Source organism: Balaenoptera musculus, chromosome 16 (genome assembly GCF_009873245.2).
Source record: "Balaenoptera musculus isolate JJ_BM4_2016_0621 chromosome 16, mBalMus1.pri.v3, whole genome shotgun sequence".
NCBI classification, from domain to species: domain Eukaryota; kingdom Metazoa; phylum Chordata; class Mammalia; order Artiodactyla; family Balaenopteridae; genus Balaenoptera; species Balaenoptera musculus.
Window position 1 is genome coordinate 60982290 of NC_045800.1, and position 22467 is coordinate 61004756.

General features: G+C 48.8%; 2 protein-coding genes across 3 annotated transcripts; both read left to right on the forward strand.

Annotated features, from left to right (window-relative positions):
- Positions 1-3400: 3400 nt before the first annotated feature.
- SYNPO2L (synaptopodin 2 like) lies at positions 3401-12968 on the forward strand. The gene is given in 5 exon segments (XM_036829395.1): positions 3401-3625; positions 3627-3668; positions 4917-5068; positions 5500-6014; positions 9284-12968. Coding segments are annotated over 5 exon segments (2937 nt in total). The 5' UTR covers positions 3401-3562; the 3' UTR covers positions 11449-12968.
- A 2238-nt stretch (positions 12969-15206) lies between these two features.
- On the forward strand, positions 15207-22026 carry MYOZ1 (myozenin 1). Of its 2 annotated transcripts, none has more exons than XM_036829556.1 (6): positions 15207-15326; positions 16508-16598; positions 17522-17700; positions 19679-19925; positions 20305-20470; positions 21514-22026. In XM_036829556.1, exons 2-6 carry the CDS (start codon positions 16526-16528, stop codon positions 21743-21745), a joined length of 897 nt encoding a protein of 298 aa, XP_036685451.1. In that variant the 5' UTR covers positions 15207-15326; positions 16508-16525; the 3' UTR covers positions 21746-22026. The 2 variants fall into 2 exon arrangements, with proteins under 2 accessions (XP_036685451.1, XP_036685452.1); XM_036829557.1 differs by lacking the exon at positions 15207-15326 and adding an exon at positions 16172-16193.
- The last annotated feature ends 441 nt before the right edge of the window (positions 22027-22467 follow it).

The window sequence follows — 22467 nt, forward strand, 5'->3', positions numbered from 1 at the left end:
CCTGTAGCGATTTGCTGCTGACCCCTGGCCCCATTGATTTCCGTCTTGGAGGTTCTCACCCATGACCTTTGCCGGTCTTGAGATTTGCGGAGCAGAACGTACAATTTTTTTTAATATAATTATTCTGATGTAATACATCTTTTTAAAATTTATTTATTTTGCCTGACCCATGGGGCTTGCAGGATCTTACTTCCCTGACCAGGGATCCAACCCGTGCACTGGGCAGTGAAAGTGCAGAGTCCTAACCATTGGACCACCAGGGAATTCCCTTAGAACCCTGTAACGTTAAAGGGCACTAATTCTGCTTTCTGGGGTCATGTGTTCAAGTTCTGGCTCTGCAGATCCCTAGCTTGGGCAACTTAATCTCGGCCTCAGTTTCTTTCATTTGTAAAATGAAGAGAATATGAATGCCCTTCTAAAAACTTGTTGAGAGTATGGGATTAGGTCACAAAGACTGCCTGGCACCGTAGTAAGTGCTCAGTAAAGGTCAGCCGTTATTAACCGTTTTTATAGAGCGCCTTGGTTTAGATGCAGAGCACTGCCACAGCCTGATAATCTCTACTCTTAGAATGCCCCCAGCCTGTTGGAAGAGCTACAGTTCCTGGAGTAATTATTATTACCCCATTTAATAATAACAATATTGTAGCTAATATTTGTAGGAGTTTTTAAAATATACATAACCTCATTTAATCCTTTCAATAATCCTTTCATTTAATAATTATTTTTTAAGCATTGTTTGTTCCAAGCCATGTTCTTGGGTCCGGGAATACAGTAGTGAACAAACAAAAGTTCTTCGCCAATTTAAATAAGGTTTTGTAATTACATACACGTATGATAAAGCTATAAAAAAAAAGTGGGAATTCCCTGGCAGTCTAGTGGTTAGGACTCCACGCTTTCACTGCTGGAGGGCTTGGTTTCAGTCCCTGGTCTGGCAACTAAGATCCTGCAAGCAGCCCGGCCGGGGGCCAAAAAAAACAAGAAACAAACAAAAAAAAACCCAAAGTAACAAAACTCAGGCTGTTGGTTACCTCGGGGGAGGGAAAGAGAAAAGTATAATTGGGAGGAACATAATGGAGCATCAATAATATTAATAGTGTTCTATTTCTTAATATTCACATGGATATTTACATTATTGTTATTTTCAAATAGTTCATATGTATTATGTACAATTCATTTTAAAATAAAAGTTTTTTTTTAATAAGGAAGAAAAGAAATGGGGAAAAAGAGCACTGGTGTAAAGGAAGCATTTAAAGGGAAAAAAACATTAAATGAAGAATTTTATGACCAATGCGGGGAAAAGTTCTTGCTCTCATATTGTGCACAGTAAATTTTAGTTATTCTGAGGCACAAAGTGGTTCATTCATTGAAAAAATTGCACTTCTAGTCTTTGCTGGAATCTGTTATTAGGCATTGAGCACGTTTTAGTGAACAGGCAGATTTTTCCTGTCCTCAGGAGTGTATAGTGGATGTCAGTGTTTCTCAAACTGTGATCCTGGGACCAACAGTACCAGTTTCACCTGGGAAACCTGTTACAAATTTCAGACCCACCCTAGGCATATTGAATCAGAAATTCTGCAGGTGGGGCCCAGCAAGCTATGGCCCTCTAGACAATTCCATTGCACACTGAAGATTGAGACCCACTAGTCTAGATTAGTAATTTGCCAAATTCAGCTAACATTTGTTGAGCAATTGCCATAAGCTGGGCCCTCTGCGAAGTATTTTCGCATAATTTATCCCATTTAACACATGTCAGCATAGGAAAGTAGGTATCCTCTGTCTTGCTTAAATGTTGCACTCCTAGTAAGTAGCAGAGTTTAAATTCATAGTTTCTTGAGAATAGAGGCTGATATGTTGCATTTTATTGGTTTCTGTATCCCCACTCTGGTTCTCAATCTTGGCTGTGCATTAGAATCACCTGCAGTGCTTTTTAAACTGGCCATGCCAAAATAACTAACTAACTAAAAATAAAATGGCCATACCAGCTATTAGGCCAATACAATTAGAATCCCTAAGGCTGAGGGGCCTGAGAGAGAGTGTGTGTGTGTGTGTGTGTGTGTGTGTGTATAAAGTATTTGTATAATGTATAAATTTATGTAATATGTAAAATGTCATTACACATCATCTAATCATATACACAGTCCTATTTTAGGGAACCAGTAGCTTTAAAAGTTTTCCAGGTAATTCCAACATGCACTTAATTGATTCCAATGTGCAGGGTTAACTGAAAGCCACTGGTATAGCACAATGGCTTACATGTAGCTAGCACTCAATAAATGTTTGAATAGTGAATGAATGGATATTTAGATACTCTTTTTACTGATGAGGTCAAGTAACTGCCCAAGGTCACACAGCTAATAAATGATAGAACAAGAATCCAAGTCCAGTTCTGACTCTAAATTCCAAGTGCTTTCTATGACTACATCAAACACCAAGGCAAACAGCATTTAGCATGCTATCAGAGCAGCTATTCCAGGGACCTCTGTAGCCTTTAATAATTACAGCACCATAATATTATGTTTTTTAAAAGAAAGAGATCTCTTGACATAGGGCATATTCATGTAATGGAAACCTAAAAATAACTAAATATTTTATTATTAACAGGGGTTGGCATGTTTATGCACACCTATTTGTACCCACCTTTCCATGACCAACTATGTGTTGTAAGAGGTAATTTATTTCACCAAACAACGAGCACCTGTTACATCAGTCATTGCTCTGTGGGCTGTTGATTGGCTGTTACACACAGTCCTTGCCTTCAAGTTTCTCACAATCTAGGAGGGAGACAGGCATATAAACAAACCGTAATATTGGCTGAAAACTACAATAATAGAAATACGAACAAGATACATATTTTGCCCAGAGGAAGGAAGGATTAATTCTATAGGTAGGGAGTCAGGAGATGGGCAGGAAAAGCTTTATGGAACAGGCAACACTTCAGCTGGAGCAGGCTGAACAGAGTTCCTCTACATTGCACCCAGCACTGCAGTGGGATATGAATCTCCACTTTGATTAATAGGTTAATTCATACAGCAAAGGGGCACTCTTTTCTGGGGATCTTGCAATCTTGTGGGACAAACCCAGCCATTCCTTGCTCAGGAATTGAAGCCCCTGCTGCTGCCACTTTTGAATAAGCTTTGGAGGAGAGCAGTTGGGATTAGTCCATGATCCTATCAGGGAAGGCACAGTCCCTGAAAGGATGTACATTAGTTATAGAGCCCACAGAGCTAGTACTCTGAGTCCTGAGTAAAAAGCCCATGCAGGAGAATGGGAGACAGGGGAGGGCAGAAGTTTTCACTATAATTAGCTCTGGGAGTAATACAGCTCAGGGAGGGAGGGGAGTACAGCCGGTAACTATTTTGAGCACAGCTTCGATTGACAGGACATGTGTGCTGGACTGTACTGATCTCAGGGCCAAGTTGCCTGCCTGTGGTGTGTGCTGTGGGGTGGAAGGCCTAGGGCAGCAGAAGCAGGACAGCCAGACAGGCCGGACGGGGTACCAGCACCTCGACTTCTCTCCCTGGGACACTGTCCAAACTCCGAGGGCCATAGGCCAAGCTGAGAGATGGGTGCTGAGGAGGAGGTGCTGGTCACACTGTCTGGGGGAGCCCCCTGGGGCTTCCGACTTCAGGGGGGGGGCCGAGCAGAGGAAACCTTTACAGGTATCCAAGGTAAGGGAGCCTATATTGAGGTTTCAGGGAAAGGGGAACCCAAGGAAACTTGGGAAGAGTCATGTGGTGGCCTGTGGGGGGAGAAGTGGGAGGCTGTGAAGAAGTGGAGTGGGGGTGGGTAGGTGGTCGAGGAAGCATGCTCAGATCTGACGGGGGGAGTAGTGTCTGAGCACAGCCTTCTTGTGGCGGGCTATTAGAAAAGGGAGTTCCTGGTTTCTGGGAGCAGAGAAAAAAGGAAGACTGTGCCTCAATTTCATAGAAGCAGAGGTCCAGGGCTGGCAACATAGGAGCAGAGGCCCAGGGCTGGCCATCCAGTCTTTGCTCTCCTGGGTCTGTGCCTCTGCTCCAAACTCCAGGAATGTAGCGAAGGTTGTAATTTCTCTCTAACTAAATTGGTGTGTGACTATCTGAGGCTCTCACCCAGACCAGCCCAGCCCAGCCCTGCCCTGCCCCTGCCCCAGCCTTCAGTCCCCCTCTTTCCCTACGCCAGATCCCTTCTCTCACTAGGCAAGACTTTTTTCAGGGCTAGGAGGGTTATGGCAAGATATGACCTGTCAGATGAAGTTGTTACCATTTTGGTTTCATAGCACAGGTTTAATTTTCTCAACTGTAAAATGTAGGTAATGATAGTACCTACTCCAGAGGTACTAACTTCTAAGGATTAAATTCAATAAAACATGTAGAGTGCTTGGCACTGTGCCTAACATTTAGTAAGGACTCAATAAATGATAGCCACTATTACTATTATTACTTTAACATATGTACATGTGTGTGCACACCCGGCACACATATACATACACAATCGCAATCCTTCAGAATCTGCTGGACTCCCTCCAATCTGGAGTACTGTTCTAAAATCTTGACTGTGTAGATAATGGTGCCTAGGACTCCAAGGACTAGAAGAGAACTGTTGGCTAGCATAGATATCTCCTTTGGAGGAAAATCTTGAGGGGATAACCACCGTTTCTACAATAGTACGTCCCGTCCCCCCTTGCAGTTTTCCCCGTCTTTTTCATTCAGTGATTACCCTACCTCCCTTTAAAGGATGTGTTATTCTCTCAAATCTGTACCTTCTTCCCTCTAGATTGACCCCCCCTTAACTGTCACCCCTTGTCCCTCCCCATCCTTTCTTACCCTGTAAAGTAAAATTCCATCCACACACCGGTCCCTCCTGTCCTAACTCCTTTCATTCTATTCCCCCCTTGGAGCCCTCCCTCACCTACAGTCTCTCCTCCAACACCTTCTCAGATCCGAAGACGGAGCCAGGCTGGCAGAGCAGGACTCCGGGAAAGGGATCAGCTTTTGGCCGTCAATGGGGTCTCCTGCACCAGCCTCTCTCATGCCAGAGCCATGAGCCTCATCGATGACTCAGGGAATCAGCTTGTCCTCACCGTGCGGCGGTATGGACCCCTCCCACCCCAGCCTACACCCATCCCCCTAGTCCAGGGTTTCCATTGCCTGTCTCAGCTCTGTGTCTCACTGGCCTGACTTCAGCTACTGACAAGTACCCACTTCTGCTTGTGTATCTGTGCTGGAGTACAGATGTTTGTGTATGCCTCCCAAAGCACTTGAATGTGGGTGCGTGGGCCTATTTAGGCCCCTTGCCTGTCTATTTATCATCACATCTCTCTTTAAACCCACTTCCAGTCAAAGCCTGCCAAGCAGATCTGCCTACCAGTTCATCTTCAGATCTCCACTCTTCCCAGCCCATCCATTTCACCTACATGCCAGTCCCCTCTCTCCCCTTACATCCTTCTCCCATCTCCTCCAGATCTCTCTAGCTCTCAGTCATCCAGCTCATTTCTCAAGTTCTGTCCTCTTTTCCATCCAGGGTAGAGGACGAGGGGCCTGTGCGATCTCCATCCCCTGGTGAGCTTCAGGCACTGTCACCCTTGTCTCCGCTGAGTCCTGAGCCCCCTGGTGCTCCAGTTCCCCAGCCTCTCCAGCCTGGGAGCCTCCTCTCTCCCCCTGACAGTGAGGCTTACTATGGAGAGACAGACAGTGATGCTGATGGCCCAGCCACCCAGGAAAAGCCCCGCCGACCCCGCCGCCGAGGCCCAACAAGGCCCACCCCTCCAGGAGCCCCACCTGACGAGGTCTACCTGTCTGACAGCCCTGCAGAGCCAGCACCTGGTGTCCTTGGCCCTCCCAGCCAGGATGACAGCCGCGTGAGCTCCCCATCTTGGGAGGACGGGACAACCCTTCAGCCACCCCCGGCTGAGGCCCTGCTGTTGCCCCATGGCCCCCTCCGGCCTGGCCCTCATCTCATCCCTATGGTGGGGCCTGTTCCCCACCCAGTGGCAGAAGATCTGACTACCACCTATACTCAGAAGGCCAAACAAGCCAGTGAGTGCCTGAACTCCTTTTCCTTAGTCAGGATCCTTCAGTCTGAGCCCTAAATCTAACCCTCCATAACGATACATTCCACCTACCTTATGCTTCCCTTGGATACAGTCTTGGGGACAGGTGGAGAAGAGTAATGGATAGGAGGGGAAAATAATTATTCTCACGATCCCCATTAGTTTTGCTGTTTGAACTAGAGTGACAAAAAAGTACAGGGGGCTCAAGCCAACCCAGGAACAGGATAAGTAGGGAAGTTGGAAAGGGACATGAATTGATGAAGGGTTTGCTTGTCGTTGCCATGATTTTGCTAGGCATCAGACGGGGTGAGGGCAGAGTGCAGACATGGGTCAGGGGAGTATCTGGAAGCAGGACAGGGATACAGTGACTCTTCAGTGTTAACTGCAGGCACAGCAACAGAGCTACCTTTGACATTGCTAGTTCCATTAGGATTCCTGGGGACTGGGAGGCTATGGAATAGTCACGAGATCTCTAGGAAGTGGTGGAGGGAGGGATCTTTGGCTTCTTATCTTAGGCGAGAATGTAGGCCCCGGCAGAAAAAGCCACTTCCACTTATCTCAGGCTCTTTACTATTTTTGATGTGAGCTACAGAACAAAGTCTAAGAGTGAACTTTCTCCCTGTCTATGCCTCCCATACCCCTCCTCTAGAGACCTTTCTTGTCACCTTGGAAATCTCAGGGTTACCCCTCTAGTTCTCATCTCTCGTTCCTCCCCTCCACCATTCTGATTCCTGATCCATAGTATTTTGTGCCTCTAAGTCTGGAATAGAGGCTAAGGACGTGACAGTTTACCATCTGACATCCCTGAGAGTGTCCCATGTCCCACAAAGAAATTCCAGATGCACACCCATGATCTCATGCTTATCCCCAATTCTCATTTTAGCACCCTCTCCCTTCCCCATCATGCTGGGTGAGACTGTAGTTAGTGAGTAGCTCAGGGATATTTTTAGCCAAGCAGACCTCATTGTCCAGTGTGGTGGGGTAGGGGAAAGGGTAGGCAGGTGCCCATGTCCATCATACCAGGGCTTGTGGGGCAGCCCAGAGAAGGGAGGGGGCCAGGCTCCAAAAATAGCACAGTGAGCTCATTCAGCTGCCAGCTCTGGGGATAAGACAAAGGGGCTTTAAAAGGCGTGGGGGGTGGCTCAAACTGGTCCTGCTCCAGCCAACACTGCCTTTCTCGGCATGGAGACTTTTGAGCCCATCAGCCAAGAGCCTCTCAGCCAAGCCAGTTGCGACAAAGCCCCAAGCCCAGTTCCTGAGCTCCAGGACCCGTTCTATGCAGGTACTACCCTCCCACAGCCAAGAGAGTTCTGGAATCTAGAATGGAGGGGACTACATCAACAGTTTGGGAAGGGAGGTCTTTGGGAAAGGTCTTACTCCCTTACCCCCTCCTCCTTTTTTTCCTTCCTCTTCCTTCTTTTCTTAGGAGTTTCACTGCCCTTTTCTCAGAATGGGCTGATGCTATGGCCACATGTCAAAGGGGTTTGTGACCACATGAGCAATGGAAAACTCATGGAGAGAGGGTGTATGTGTGAGAGAGAAGTGTGAGTAATCTATGAATACATGAAAGCATGTATGTGGGAGTCCGTGGGAGAAGATATGAGTGAACAAGAAAGTGTCTGGATACATGTGCAGCTAGTGTCAAGAAAGCTTTGATAGTAATAATTACTCACAGTGGGGCTTAGGTTAAATGCTAAATTTACCTACATTATCTCACTTAAACCTCATAGCAACCCTATGAGGTAGACGTTATGTTATCATCCTTCTTTACAGATGAGGAAACTGAACTTCAGTGAGATGAAGTAACTCTCCCAAGGACCAAAAATCTGAACTAAACTATGACTCCAGTGCCTATCTCTAGTCCACAGTACTATTGTGTGGTATGAACGTTGGAATGGGTGGAATGAGAGCCCTAATCAGAAGGGAGCTTTGATATCTTGAGTGGAACGTAGATGGAATTTCAGGAATTTTTCAGGAGGAACAAGGGATCATGGATCGGAGAGTATCTGTGTCCGAGTCAGGGTCCTAGCAGCAGGGCAGCGTTCCCATTTCCTGGCTCCACCTCCCAGGCCCCACATGGCATGGGAAACCCTGTCCTGGCTCCCCTTAGCACACAGTGCTTGCGTGCCTGCCTGGTAGTGTCTACCTGAGCTCTCTACCCAGAAGGCTTGGAAAATAGGGGGCAGCTCTGACTGTCAAAGAAGCCCACCCCACTCCCACCCTCAGCTTGGGGGAAAGGAGACTGTATCAACTGGTGACTTTGAGATATCCTAAAGATCTGGAAGCTTTCCTTGGAGAGCAGCACTCTGGCTTTTCCTGCATCTCAGATCTGAAGCCATCCCTGCCTGTGAGTAGCAGGGGTTTGAGGCACAGAGGAGCACCTTGGATTTAGAAGGCACTTAAATTTTGCCCCAACTGTTAGTGACAGTGTCTCTGCTAGGGGAATTCTGGGAAGAAGGGCCACCTTGAGTATGCATGTATGTTTTTGTGTGGACACGTGTATTTATACATGTGTATATGAACTAGGATGTATATAAGCTAGAGTATATGGGGATGAGAGAGAAAAGTACAGATGAGAAAATATGCCCATAGCCACCTCTCCCTAGAGCCATATTCTTGTTGAAGTGATGTGTGGTGGGAGTTATTTCTCTGGATGTATATGATGTGGATCACATGATGATAGTGGAATTATGAATGAAGATCCTCATTGCTAAGGATCCTTTGTGTCCTTATTATAGGGTAAGGGGTAGGAAGAGGGGATAAGTCCCAAACTTTCTGAGAAGTCCCCTAACAGGGTCTCTTTGGTGGGAGAAAAGTGCCCCTTCTTATTTTTTCTTACCCTGGGACCTGCTTCATGTCCTTGCCTGCCATGGGAAGTAAACCCCCTTCTACCTCAGCCTCACATTGCCAGCCAGGAATGGAGGGAAGCAGGGGAGGCATGCGTGTGGTGTGGGTAAGAGCAATCTCCTGAAAGATAGGAGGGAAGAGAGGATAGGAGGAGAGCTGTGGTCAGAGTGGTGTCAGGGCAGCCAACAACCCTCTGCCTTCCCTTCAACTGTCCTTGGTTTCACCTTTCACCTCCACTCTGGCCCCAAGTTAGAGGACTTTGCCAAAGGCAGGAGAGACCTTGTGGGTCAGGCCAGTGAAAAGACCAGAGGTGGGAGGCCTGAGGGAGCTGGCTGGGGGGGCGGGGGACGGGTGAGAGCCTTGGGGAACAGAAGATGCTCACTGACCATTCTCTCCTCCTCTCCTCAGAACTGCAAAGGGCAGAGAGCCTTCAAGAGAGAAGTGTGAAGGAGGCCAAGACCAAATGCCGGACGATTGCATCCCTGCTAACCGCAGCCCCCAACCCCCACTCGAAGGGGGTACTGATGTTTAAGAAACGTCGGCAGAGAGCCAAGAAGTACACCCTAGTGAGCTTTGGGGCTGCCGCGGGGACAGGCGCTGGGGAGGAGGACGGCGTCCCTCCGACTAGTGAGTCCGAGCTGGACGAAGAGGCCTTCTCCGACGCCCGCAGCCTCACCAACCAGTCCGACTGGGACAGCCCCTACCTGGACATGGAGCTGGCCAGGCCGAGCTCAGGCGCAGCAGAGGGCCAGGGCCCGGGGCTGGGAGGGCAGCTGAGTGAGGCCTCTGGGCGAGGGGCCCAACTCTTTGCACAGCAGCGCCAGCGCGCAGACTCCAGCACCCAGGAGCCGGCCGGGGATGGTCCAGCCGCCACGCTCAACGGGCAGGGCCTGCAGTCACCACCTCGGGCACAAAACGCTCCGCCAGAGGCGGCTGTGCTCCCATCCAGCCCTTCGCCGGCCCCTGCAGCCAGCCCCAGACCTTTCCTCCCTAGCGGTGGAGCCTCTACCCCAGCTCCAAGCATCTTTAACCGGTCAGCCAGGCCGTTTACTCCGGGCTTACAAGGGCAGCGGCCAGGTACCACCTCGGTTATTTTCCGGCCCCTGGCTCCCAAGAGGGCAAATGAGAGCCTGGGAGGCCTCAGTGCCGTCCCACCGCCTTTCCTGTCCTCTCCGCAGGGGACCACTCCTCTGCCCAGCTTCTCTTCAGGGGTTCCCAGCCACGTGTCAACCCCCGGTTCCCCCAGCACCCCACGCTCCTCCGGCCCCGTGACGGCCACCAGCTCCCTATACATCCCCGCCCCCAATCGTCCTGTTACGCCAGGCGGAGCCCCAGAGCCCCCCGCCCCCTCTAGCGGAGCTGCCATGACCTCCACCGCTTCTATCTTCCTATCGGCGCCTCTGCGACCTGCTGCACGCCCAGAGGCCCCCGCCCCTGGCCCCGCAGCCCCTGAGCCCTCCAGCGCTCGGGAGAAGCGTATCTCCGTGCCAGCTGCTCGCACCGGCATCCTCCAGGAGGCCCGGCGTCGGGGGACCCGAAAGCAGATGTTCCGACCGGGAAATGAGGAGACGAAGAACTCGCCCAACCCGGAGCTGCTATCGTTGGTGCAGAACCTGGATGAAAAACCCCGGGCTGGGGGTGCGGAATCTTGTCCAGAGGAGGATGCCCTGAGCCTCGGGGCTGAAGCCTGCAACTTCATGCAGCCACCAGGGGGCAGGAGTTACAAGACGTTGCCTCACGTGACAGCTAAAACCCCGCCTCCAATGGCTCCCAAGACCCCACCCCCTGCGACTCCTAAGACTCCACCCCCAGTGGCTCCCAAGCCCCCTTCTCGAGGGTTCCTCGAAGGGTTAGTGAATGGGGCGGCCCTTTCGGCTGGAATCCCTGAACCACCAAGGCTTCAGGGCAGGGGTGGGGAGCTGTTTGCCAAGCGTCAGAGCCGAGCGGACAGGTATGTGGTGGAAGCACCTGGTCCTGGCCTTGGCCCGCGGCCCAGAAGCCCTTCTCCTACCCCCTCCCTGCCCCCTTCCTGGAAATATTCACCCAATATCCGTGCCCCACCTCCAATTGCTTACAACCCACTGCTCTCACCCTTTTTCCCCCAAGCTGCCCGAACTCTCCCTAGTAAGATCCAATCCCAAGGGCCTCGGGCAGCCCCCAAGCAGGGCATTAAGGCTTTGGATTTCATGCGGCACCAGCCCTACCAACTTAAAAGTGCCATGTTCTGTTTTGATGAGGTTCCCCCGACTCCTGGACCCACCTCCTCAGTGCCTCCCAGAACTGCCCGAGTCCAGGAGATCCGCCGATTTTCGACTCCAGCGCCCCAGCCCACTGCAGAGCCCCTGGCACCCACTGTGCTTGCCCCCCGAGCAGCCACTACATTGGATGAGCCCATCTGGAGGGCAGAGCAGGCCTCAGCCCCTGTCCTTAGCCCAGCCCCTCCTCCAGAGTCTCCCAGGGGTCTTGGGGCCTCCCCCAGCTCCTGTGGCTTCCAGGTAGCCAGGCCCCGGTTCTCAGCTACTAGAACGGGATTGCAGGCTCATGTGTGGAGGCCTGGGGCAGGCCACCACTGAACAGGGCACGGCTCCCAGGACCAAGGGGAGGTGGAATATCTAGTTCCTAAAGTTGCTTCTACCCAACCCGCCTGCCCCCGCCCCCGCCCCCCCTCCTTTGCAGGCTAAATTCCCTCCTGCCAGAGAAAGTTTTGGAGTTGGTGTCCCATCTCCCAGCTTCCTCCTGACTCCTAACCTCCCTGCTGCTTTCCAACCTATAATACTATCTTTGCTTTGGTGTCTGTGCTTCTCTTTGTAGTTCCTTGCCTGGATCTCTGTCTTTAACTCTGTCTCTTCACCTACACTCCTCCACTGGTCTCCATTTCTCTACATTTGTGCTTTTTTCTGTGGGCCTTGTTTTAACAGTCAATGAGAAAGACACAGAGAAGTTACCACTGAGACCTCAGGCAAGAAGCTCACCACCAGACAGGCAGCAAAGGGACTGAACTGACCCCTATTTGCACGAAATCACTTGCTGCTCCTCACTCTTCTTTCCCAAGCTTGGCTGGCATTTTCCTAGGCGTGTGTGTGCAAGTGTGTGCGTGCACACAGATGTGCTCTTCTGTCTTAGGCAAGAGTAAGAGGAGCGGTCTAAATAAAGACCCAATCTGGGTCTTACCCTTGCACTAATGAAAGAAGAGTCAGTTATCCTCACATAGACTGTCTGGTGGGGAGAAAGAGACTCATTAGAGTTAAAGATCATCGTCTGTAGCAGGTGTAGAGCATCGGGTGAAATTCATAGAGTATGAGGAGACTCGAAGGACCAGGGCAGTTTGTATGGGTTGAGTTATACCAGCTAGACCAGGAGTAGAACTAAGAATTCTGTTCCTTGGGATTTCAGAAAGTTAGCAACTTGAGAGGCCCATGCTGAGCAACAAAGCATCCAAGAAGTGAAAAGAAAGAAAGAAAATGTCCTCTGAGAACGAACAAATCATTGGCTTCATTGTCTCATGAACTTAAGACAGAAAGGAGAAAAGAACCATGATGTGGAAAGTGAGGTAGAAACCAGGAGCAGAACAGAAATGAATGAAATTGATCGAGCCTCAGAGAGAAGCATGGTGAGGGAGAATACAGTGTTGGTAGAGAGTAAAATTGGATAATAAGAAACCAATCATGTACAAAAGTGGGATTGGGGAGAAATTTGAGGGAGAAGAATGTATTTGTTAGAGTGAAGGGGGATGATGGTGGAGGGATGCGAGAGTGTGTGCTGAGTGTTGAAAGACAGGTATCTGTGCTACCTCCTTTGAATCTGTCCCTCTGTCTTCTGCAGCTTGTCATAACTACCTGAGAAAGGGCAGGGAAACACCCAGAGCCAAAACCTCTTTTTAGTTCTACCCCATCCCTCAAACCCTAGTTCTTATTTCTTTCCAGCTTCAGGTCCTGATCTCTGATCCTAGAGGGATATGGACTCCCCTCTCACCATGACCACCACTAGTCACGTTTGCTGCTTGATCTGGAAATTGATAATTTCCTTTGCATATTGAGTGTGAGTCACAGTACTTTGGTTTGTGCACAAGAATAAACTTATGCCCCATATCTTCTGTTGTTGTCATCTCTTCTAGTTTTATACCTAAATCCTGGTCTCCCCTTCATCTTCTCTAATTCATTCCCCTGATCTCCTGATTCCTGATCTCTTTTCTCAGTTCCTACCCTCCTATTTTTTACTGTTTTGCCCTTCACCCCCTGGTCTTTTGCTCTTCTCTACCAATTCTGTCCTGCTCCAATGTAGCCACCTCCATCACTCCCCCAGTTCTCTCTCTCCAGATTCTCCCCTTCTCCATCCCCTGCTCCATACTTCTCAGATGAGGCCTCAGCTTACAGAACCTAGACAATCTGGAAAGGCCCTCTAAGCCTTTCGCCATCAACATTTCCCAACACCCTGGAGGAAATGAAGGGAAAGCAATGGCTGAAGTTGAAGGTGGGGTGAGAGAGGGAAGAAGGAGAGAGAGGGTGGATCAGCATGGATTGAGACTAATAAAAAAGATAAGGCACTGAAAGGCGGATAGAATGACTTCTGAGAAGGGGAAGTTCTGTTGCCCCAGTTTTACCAGCAGGGGGCAGATTTGTGCCAATAACCAGGCCCATGACCCTGATTCTCCCAAATATGCAGCCTCTCAGAATTTCAAAGGAAGGGCTCAGAGAGCCTAGGCTAAATATTCTGTCTTCATTCACTAGGTAGTTTTAGGTACTCAATCATAAGAGACCAAAATTTTGGTTGGTTTTTGAGGGGAGGATGGTAATGATGATGAAATCACCTTTTGCTATTTATGTTTTTTCATCTAATTGCTTCTTTGGGTTAGGAGAGAATGGAGAAAAAGGACAAAAGATGAGGAATCTGGAGGCTAAACTGGTCTGGGCAGAGGCCAAGTAGAGGGGAGCAGGGCGACCTTTCAGCCCCTAACCTGAACCTATAAAGTTCAGGATGGGAAAAGGACATGGTCAGGAAGAGTGGGTAGCTCACAGAGGGACAGAAAGGTATTCAAAAGCCACTTCCTAAGGCAGCCACAACAGGGTGGTGGATACAGCAGAGGTGCAGCAGCTGGTTACAAAACCTGAGCAGAAGATGGAGAAGGATCCAGGATGTTCACGCAGCTACTGAGGAAGGTGCCGGGCAAATGACAGGTTTCCCTGGAGGGGGCTCTCAAGCTTGTGCCCTTTCCCAGAGGCTTCTCTTGACCAGTGTGAATGGGACAGTCCAGATCCTATGGGGTGTGTGCTCCCTTTGAAGAAAATCCCAAGTAGGAGCCTCAGAGAGTAAAGCCCTGGCAGGTCAGAAGCCTATGTGTACCCCTTCAGGGAGAAGTGACATCTGGGACTTCCCTGGTGGCGGCCTCAGTGGTTAAGAATCTGCCTGTCAATGCAGGGGACACGGGTTCGAGCCCTGGTCCAGGAAGATCCCACATGCCACGGAGCAGCTAAGCCCGTGCACTACAACTACTGAGCCTGTGCTCTAGAGCCCGCGAGCCATAACCACTGAAGCCTGTGCACCTAGAGCCCGTGCTCCGCAGCAAGAGCAGCCACCGCAATGAGAAGCCCGCGCACCACAACGAAAAGTAGACCCTGCTCGCCGCAACTAAAGCCTGCGTGCAGCAACGAAGACCCGATGCAGCCAAAAAGAAATAAATAAATTAATTAATTTTTTTAAAAAACAGTGACATCTATCTAGCAGAGCAGGCTAAACTGAGCACCCAAACAGCAAATGGGGATGAAAAGGCAGAAACTGGTCAAGTCTTCCCCCACATCATCCCTGATAGCCTAACTACTGGATTTGGTTAATTTGATCCCTTATCCTGCCAAAATCTGGCCCTCCCAAAGGAAAGACCAGCCTATCCAGGAACTTTCAAAGGGCAGTTCCATTGTGAACAGAAATTCCCTCCCCGAAACATGGCATCTTAAACCCTCCCAACCCCCAAAATGCACCCACATGTCCCTCCAGCTCCAGCCTGGACTGTCTCTGAATGGCTCTCCAGACACATTCTCCTGCTTCTCACTTTCCCTCTCCAAATTCCTATTCACCACTTGCTGCCTGCTTCCTCTCTCCCTCTCAGTTTTCAGTTTCTCCCTGAGTGCTTCTTTGGATCTCAGCCTCGAGGTGCCAGAGAAGAGGAGTCCCTGGGCAGACTGATCCTTGGCTCAGACAGCTTAGTGAGAGAATTCTAAAGGCCTTTCCTCCCCTTCCTGAGCCTCTGGGCAAGGAGGATGGGACCTTGGTTCCAGGGTCTCAGTACCCCTGTGCCATTTGAGCTGCTTGCGCTCATCGTCTCTATTAATAACCACCCTCCCTCCCCCATTGCCAGTGCTGCCCCCACGCCTGCCCAGCTCAGGTTCTCTAGTCACAGCAGCTCAGTCCTCCAAAGCTGCTGGACCCCAGGGAGAGCTGACCACCGCTTGAGCAGCCGGTAAGTCTCCAGCTTTATAGTCAGAGGGGCTAGAGCCCACTCTGCTGACTGCTGTGTCTGTGTCTGTAATAGTGACCCTTGATCCTGGGGGGAGCTGCCCAGCTCCTCCATCTGTACTCAATTCCCAGTTGTCCAGTTCAGGGGAGCCACAGAGAGTTGGAAGGAGAAGGGCCCAAGAGGGTGGGGGGATTGGAGATGTTGGGGGAGGCACTGGAGGAATGAGAAGGCGGTCTGAGAGGCTGGATAGAAAACAAGAACCTAGTTGGGGCTGAGAGAGGTACAGGGAGAATCTATTTAGCAGTTCCTGGACTCTGGCCTCAGCAGACCCCACTAAGCTAGTAGAATCGCAGACGTGTTGTGAGACAGGACTCAGCAGAAGACATTTCGCTGAGTGCCAACTTCTGTTAAGGAGGGGCTGGAATCTGTATCTTTTCCCAGCTTGTCCCCCTCCACTGCCAGATCCTATGATTATGTTCCTGTCCTCCCTGAATTCCCCACTGCTATGATATTGCTGAATTGACATGCATCAAGATTGACCTCCCTCTCCACTCCAGGTCTGGGGGGTGGGGAGTGACTGAAACGGAGTGGGAGCACTGCTGTCACCTCCCAGGCCATGATCCAGCTGGCCCGGTGGAGGGGCAATAACCTCTCCATCCTATGGAGAATGTTTCTGGCTGGATCTCCTCAACCCTGGCAGAACATTTTTTCTGCTCCCCCCCCCCCCCGCCCGCCCCGCCCCACCGCCCTGGGGCTTGGGGAAGACTGAGAGGCCAGAGCTTGCAATGATAATCCCAGTCTGGGAGCCCCGTACAAATAAAAACTTCGAATCATGCCAAACCAATGAAACCTGGGTGCATTACCTGACCTGTAAGTAATGTGTTTGTTTTACCTCCAGGCCCCCCTAACACATATTGTGTTCCTAAGCCCTGCACCAGCTCTATGTAAAACAGCTGAAAAGAGGTTGGTAGAAGGTAGGGGCAAGGGGTGCATCTATATTTTCTGCCCTGCTTCCCAAGAAGAGAAGCCCTAAAGCAATGGTTTTTCACCTTTTAGAGAAATATGTATTTCTTTAAAAAAATCGAATGAAATTTTGCTCCCTGAAGTCCTTAAGCAGTGCCTTACTGTAGACACTCACCCCAGTCCCTGTCCATCCTTCACCTCCTCCTTCCCACCCGATCCAGGCTCCATCCACCTCCACAATGCCACTCTCAGAGACCCCTGCCCCCAACAAGAAGCGGAAATCCAGCAAGCTGATCATGGAACTCACTGGAGGTATGGCATGTGTGCACCTACCTAGTGTGGGACTTCTTATTGAGAGTATCTCTGGCCCATGAGTCCCAGAAGTATCATAAGGTTATATGTGCCTTAAGGTGAAGAGATAAGGAGAGACAAGAGGAATTTGGGGTGGGGGTGAGGTTTGCAGGGGTGGGGGGAAAGGGGGAAAGGAAGAAAGAATTCAACACTGACTACTCACCCTTCCACCCTTTTCACCTTGTAATCTGAGACAGTAATACCCATGCCATGTTACCCAGCACAGGTCCAAGACAACAGGACCCACAGGTCAGTGAGGTATGTTCGAGAAGAAAATATGTACGATGGAGACTGGCACAGAGTAAGGTCTCAATAAATGGTTAGTTTCCTTACTTCTTTCCCCAGAGCTAAGGAGCCTCGTATAGGCACTTAAAATGGAAAATTGCTCAGGCATTTTTCCTGGGGGTGGTAGGAGTACAGCAAGTGAGGAGCTCTCCCAATACCTAGAAGCCGTTTGCAGCCAGTTTACTGAGGGGAAGAGAAGGCAAAGGAGTTAAGATAGGAGTATATATTTAGAGGTGGCCTTTGGGCTTTCCCCCGTGCTATAGTTTCCCCAATGACCTCCATCTATGATGTTTCTTTACTCTTTTGCCCTGTACCCCATACCTTTTACCCCATTCACCGTCTTCACCCCATTCTAGTATCCCCACTGTCTCACTCTGCACCCCATTTCCCATGCATTCTCTCCAACTCCAAACCCAGGAAATCAAAATCCCTCATAAACTAGACAGAATTTGATCAGACATCACAGACAGCATCTGCTTCACTCAGTGATCTCTGCTGGGACACACGCACTTAATTAGTTGTGGATGGCGGCTTCATTTGGAGCTAGAAAACCCTACTTTCCTCTTTCCCTTGCCTCTGCCTCCCCACCTCCCTGAAAGGTGGACGGGAGAGCTCGGGCCTGAACCTGGGCAAGAAGATCAGCGTCCCAAGGGATGTGATGCTGGAGGAGCTGTCGCTGCTCACTAACCGGGGCTCCAAGATGTTCAAACTGCGGCAGATGCGGGTGGAGAAATTTATCTATGAAAACCACCCTGATGTCTTCTCTGACAGCTCAATGGTGAGTTCGTAACTTTACTGCTCTCAAAGCCTCGTGCCTCTTTTGACAGCTTCTTGGTAGGCCCCGCCCGAGTCTCTAAAATATGACCAACCTCCCCACCCAGCTAATTTATAAGCTCATTAACCCCCCAGATACAGCGAGCCCCCAATAGCTCCAGGGTGAATTACAGCCCACCTCTGAAACTAAATCTGTGTCTTAGAGCTGGTGAGGCAGGGTGGGGAGTCCACACCTTCAAGGAGAAAACTCCTTCCCAGTATGGTTAAGTATTAAAGATAGGATTACCAGATAAAACACAGGATGCCCAGTCCTATATTTTAAAGTTGAGATACACACTAAATAAGCTACGAGGATATATTGTACGGCACAGTAAATAAAGCCCATATTTTATAATACCTTTAAATGGAGTATAGTCTATAAGAATATTGCATCACTATGTTGTATACCTGAAACTAATATAATATTGTAAATCAATGCTACTTCAATTTAAAAAAATAAAGTTGAGATATACACAGATAATTTTTTAGTAAAGTATGTCCCATGCAATATTTGGGACATAAGTTTTTTTTAAAAAATTGAAGACACTTAGGGAATTCCCTGGTGGTCCAGTGGTCTGGTGCTCTCACTGCCAGGGGCCTGGGTTCGATCCCTGGTTGGGGAACTAAGCTCCTGCAAGCCACGCAGCATGGTCAAAAAAGAAAAGAAAAGAAAAAAAATTTGAAGACACTTAGTTAAATTTGAATTTCAGATACACAATAATTTTTTAATATAAGTGTGTCCCATGAAATATTTGGGACATGAAAATTAAATTAAAAAATACAGGACACCGAGTTAAATTTGAATTTCAGATACATGACGAATACTCTCTTATATCTAAATATATCCCATGCAATACTTAGGCATATTTATACTAAAAAAGTATTATTATGTATCTGAAATTCAAATTTAACTGGTATCCTGTGATTTTTTCTTTTTGCAAAATCTGGCAACCCTAGAAAGAGGTGAGTGAATTTTTATAGCCATCTCTTCTTGAGCCATTCTTTTATCTAAAGGGTCAGTATAAGGACCACAGATGTGGGGACTGAAACCATGCTTTAAGGTCCTACGTCTCCTAGTCAGGATCATTCTCCAAAGAGAAGTAGAGATTGGAGAGGGACCAGGCACAAGATATTTCAGCTGAGAAGGAGGGGATCGTCTCCATTTCCTTTCTTCCCCCTCCACCTTTCCTGGGCAGCCAGGGGAGAGTGAAAATAGATGCCTACATGGGGCCAGGGGCAGGAGTGTCTGCCATTGGCCCGTATGTAGGAGCAGAATAAAAATGCTGAGCCGGTCATATCTAACTTTAGGAGGCCAAAAGCCCTCCTCCCTGCCTGTGTCTGGTTACACTGGGTGGAGCATGGGGGTGTGTTCGGTGGGTAGCCAGGAGAGCCTCCTGAAGGAGTTGGCAGGGTTATTTTTAGGCTTTGGGGATGGATCCAGTGTTGCCCTTTGGGCTTCCCTTCCCCCTACCCACTACAGTTTCACTGTCAGGAAGTCCTGGTCCAACAGGCACCAAGAGGAGAAAGGGAGAGGAAGAGGAAGAGAGAGAAGAGACTTTTATCTGTTAGACAAGATGCAGGGGAGGAGCAGAGATCTCTCTAGTTCTTTAACTTAAGGCTGGGTTCTCCATGCCAGCCCCAATCTCTCAAATCTAAGTTGAGCAGAACTCTTGGTCCTCTGCCTTGGTAAGGAGGGAAAGGGGATTTCGGAGAATGAGTTGCCCCCATCCTAGATGTAATTCGAACTGAGCCAAAGAGGTTGTATCCCTTAAGGAGAGTTTAATTTCTCTCAGTCAGGCTATCTGCTAACCATCTATTGGACGGGGGAGTCTCAGACGATTCAGTGTCTTCTGGTTGTCCATTGTCTCTGATCACCTCCTACTTGCTATGGTGTTCCCCGTACCCATTGCTAACCTTCCCCTTACTTTGTCCTTTCTTTTCAGGATCACTTCCAGAAGTTCCTTCCCACAGTTGGGGGACAGCTGGGTACAGCTGGCCAGGGATTCTCCTACAGCAAGGGCAGCGGCGGAGGCCAGGCAGGGGGAAGTGGCTCTGCCGGACAGTATGGCTCTGACGAGCATCACCATCATCAGGGCCCTGGGTCTGGATATGGGGGTACAGGTGGTCCTGGGGGCCAGACTGGCCGAGGAGGAGCTGCTGGCACTGCAGGGGTTGGCGAGACAGGACTAGGCAAGTATCCTCACCCAAGAATAATGTGTCTGGTCTCTAGAGCAGAGAAATCCCCAGGAATGAGGCCTAGACTGGGTGTAGGAAGCAGGAGAGGCCTGTTGAGATAGCCTGATGGACTTTCTGGGTCCATAAGGATACAGAGACGTGTCTATTCCACCCAGAAGCCTTGTCTCTCAGTCACCTTTCTAGCCTTTCAGTTTGTATCACAAATCCGACTCCAGGCTGTCATTATTTCACAAACCTTATACAATTACCAAGATGTTTTACCTTTGGTCCCTGGCCCCAGCAACTTCTCTAGCGCAGAGCTCTGAGACTAACTTCCATTGGCTACTAACTGCTATTATTTGACTTATTATTATTTCTCTCCCATGGCTGCCAGACGACCAGGCAGGTGGAGAAGGAAAACATATCTCTGTGTTCAAGACCTATATTTCCCCATGGGAGAGAGCCATGGGGGTTGACTCCCAGCAAAAAGTGGAACTTGGCATCAACCTGCTGGCCCACGGGGCCAAAGGTGATCTCCCTCAGTATAAGTCCTTCAACAGGTAAGGGGGATGGGGAAGGAAACTGATGCATTCCAGTGTATGGCAACATGCCCTTAGTTGGAATGGAGACTGGTTCAAATGTTTCAGGAGGATGAGGAGGCATGGGAGGAATTTGGGGGCCGCAACTGAAGGCTTTTGGTCTTTCCACTCTAGCTCAGAGAAACAGCATGGTATGATGAAGGAAAAATTTGCTAGGAGGCAGGATCTGAATTTTAGTTCATAGTTATTAGCTGTATGGGAAAGTCACCCTACTTCTGAGCCTTGGTTGCCTTGACTGTGAAATGGGAATAATATATTACACATTTAAAGGCTTCTTGAGGCTCCCTTCATTCAAGGTTACAATTCCATTACTGTCCTTATAGTATAATTCTATTTTTCTTTTCTTTTTTTAATTGAAGTATAGTTGACTTACAACATTATATTAGTTTCAGGTGTACAACATAGTGATTCAGAATTTTTATAGATTACACACCACAGCAAGTTATTATACTATTGAAGATTCTATTTCTTTATACCCTACTTTAGTAAGGTTCAAGTACCTATCCTTTTGGAACTGGGCTTCTCTAGACTGTGTGAAAACAGGACAGGGAAGCCCTAGAGAAGTGCTTTTGCATTTGGTCCTAAGGTGCCTGGATTTTCCAGGAAATGTTAATTCCTCTCATCCAGGGCACACACTATCCACTGGAGGTGGGGTAGGGGTTTTGAGGGGGGGTCTCTACATTATAATATAAGGTAACCTCAGACCCTTGAGTCTGTAGTGTTTGGGGTAAATTTCTCTGAAAATGTGACTGGCTTGGGTCACAACTATCCATGAGACTCTCTATCTAGTACACACTAGACTACTTTTCTCATTTTTAGCTTTGGGGAAACAAGCAAACCAGAAGGGGGAAAGGAGTACTAAGGGAGAATAAGAATAAGGAGTGCAGAAGCAATCTGAAACTAGAATTCACAGACTTCCCCATCCTCAAAACAGTGTAACATCTCACTGACAAAACTCTTTCTTTTGTTCTGGTTTTTAATTAAATAATGTGTCCCCTTTTCAGGACAGCAATGCCTTATGGTGGATATGAGAAGGCCTCCAAACGCATGACCTTCCAGATGCCCAAGTTTGACCTGGGGCCCTTGCTGAGTGAACCCCTAGTCCTCTACAACCAGAACCTCTCCAACAGGCCTTCTTTCAATCGAACCCCTATTCCCTGGCTGAGCTCTGGGGAGCCTGTAGACTACAACGTGGATATTGGCATCCCCTTGGATGGAGAAACAGAGGAGCTGTGAGGTGTTTCTACCTCTACTTTGTATCAAGTTTCCCCTCTCTGGTTTCATTTTGGAGAGGGAATGCTGAGCAGGATACCCCCACTGAAAATCCAGTATCCTTGTGGGAATGGAGGGAAAAAGAAAGGGGAGATCTGCCCTTCCATCCTTCACTCCAAGTCCCCACTCCAAGCATCTTTTCTTACCAACTCAGAGCTCCCCTTCCACTTGCTCTGTATGGAACCTTCTCTTTTATGGAATTTTCTCTGCCTTCGGTAACAGTTAATAAACTTCAAGGAAATGAACTCATTCTTCCTCTGATATTTGAGGGCAGACGAAAACTGAGGCTAACAATGCACAGAGACTAATTAAGTCAAATACCATATATCCATTATTCAGACTTCAAGACTGACCTGATTACTTACACACCCACACCCACATCCGCACCTGCCAAAGCACATTCATAGGTGTATACAAAGACATACTTATTGAATAGTACATAAGACAAATAATCGTGCACAATCACACGTGCTGGCCCATATGTGGGCAAAGCTAAGCAGCAATTGTGTGCTGTGTTTAGGAAATAGGCGTTGGTGACCCGGGCGTTAGCTCTCTTTAAGAAGCTGATTAGAAACTGGGATAATCAGGATTACCCAATTATTACAGAACAAGAGCATGCCATAAAATTTCCATATGACACAAGCGTGAGCTTAGGAATATATGTCAAAGGTTACAGGTTCCTAAAA

Coding starts and splice junctions, on each gene's coding strand:
- MYOZ1 (XM_036829556.1), top strand. CDS start 16,526: ATGCCACTCTCAGAGACCCCTGCCCCCAACAAGAAGCGGAAATCCAGC. Junction 17,701..19,678: donor TCTTCTCTGACAGCTCAATG/GTGAGTTCGTAA, acceptor CTTTCTTTTCAG/GATCACTTCCAGAAGTTCCT. Junction 20,471..21,513: donor CAGTATAAGTCCTTCAACAG/GTAAGGGGGATG, acceptor TCCCCTTTTCAG/GACAGCAATGCCTTATGGTG.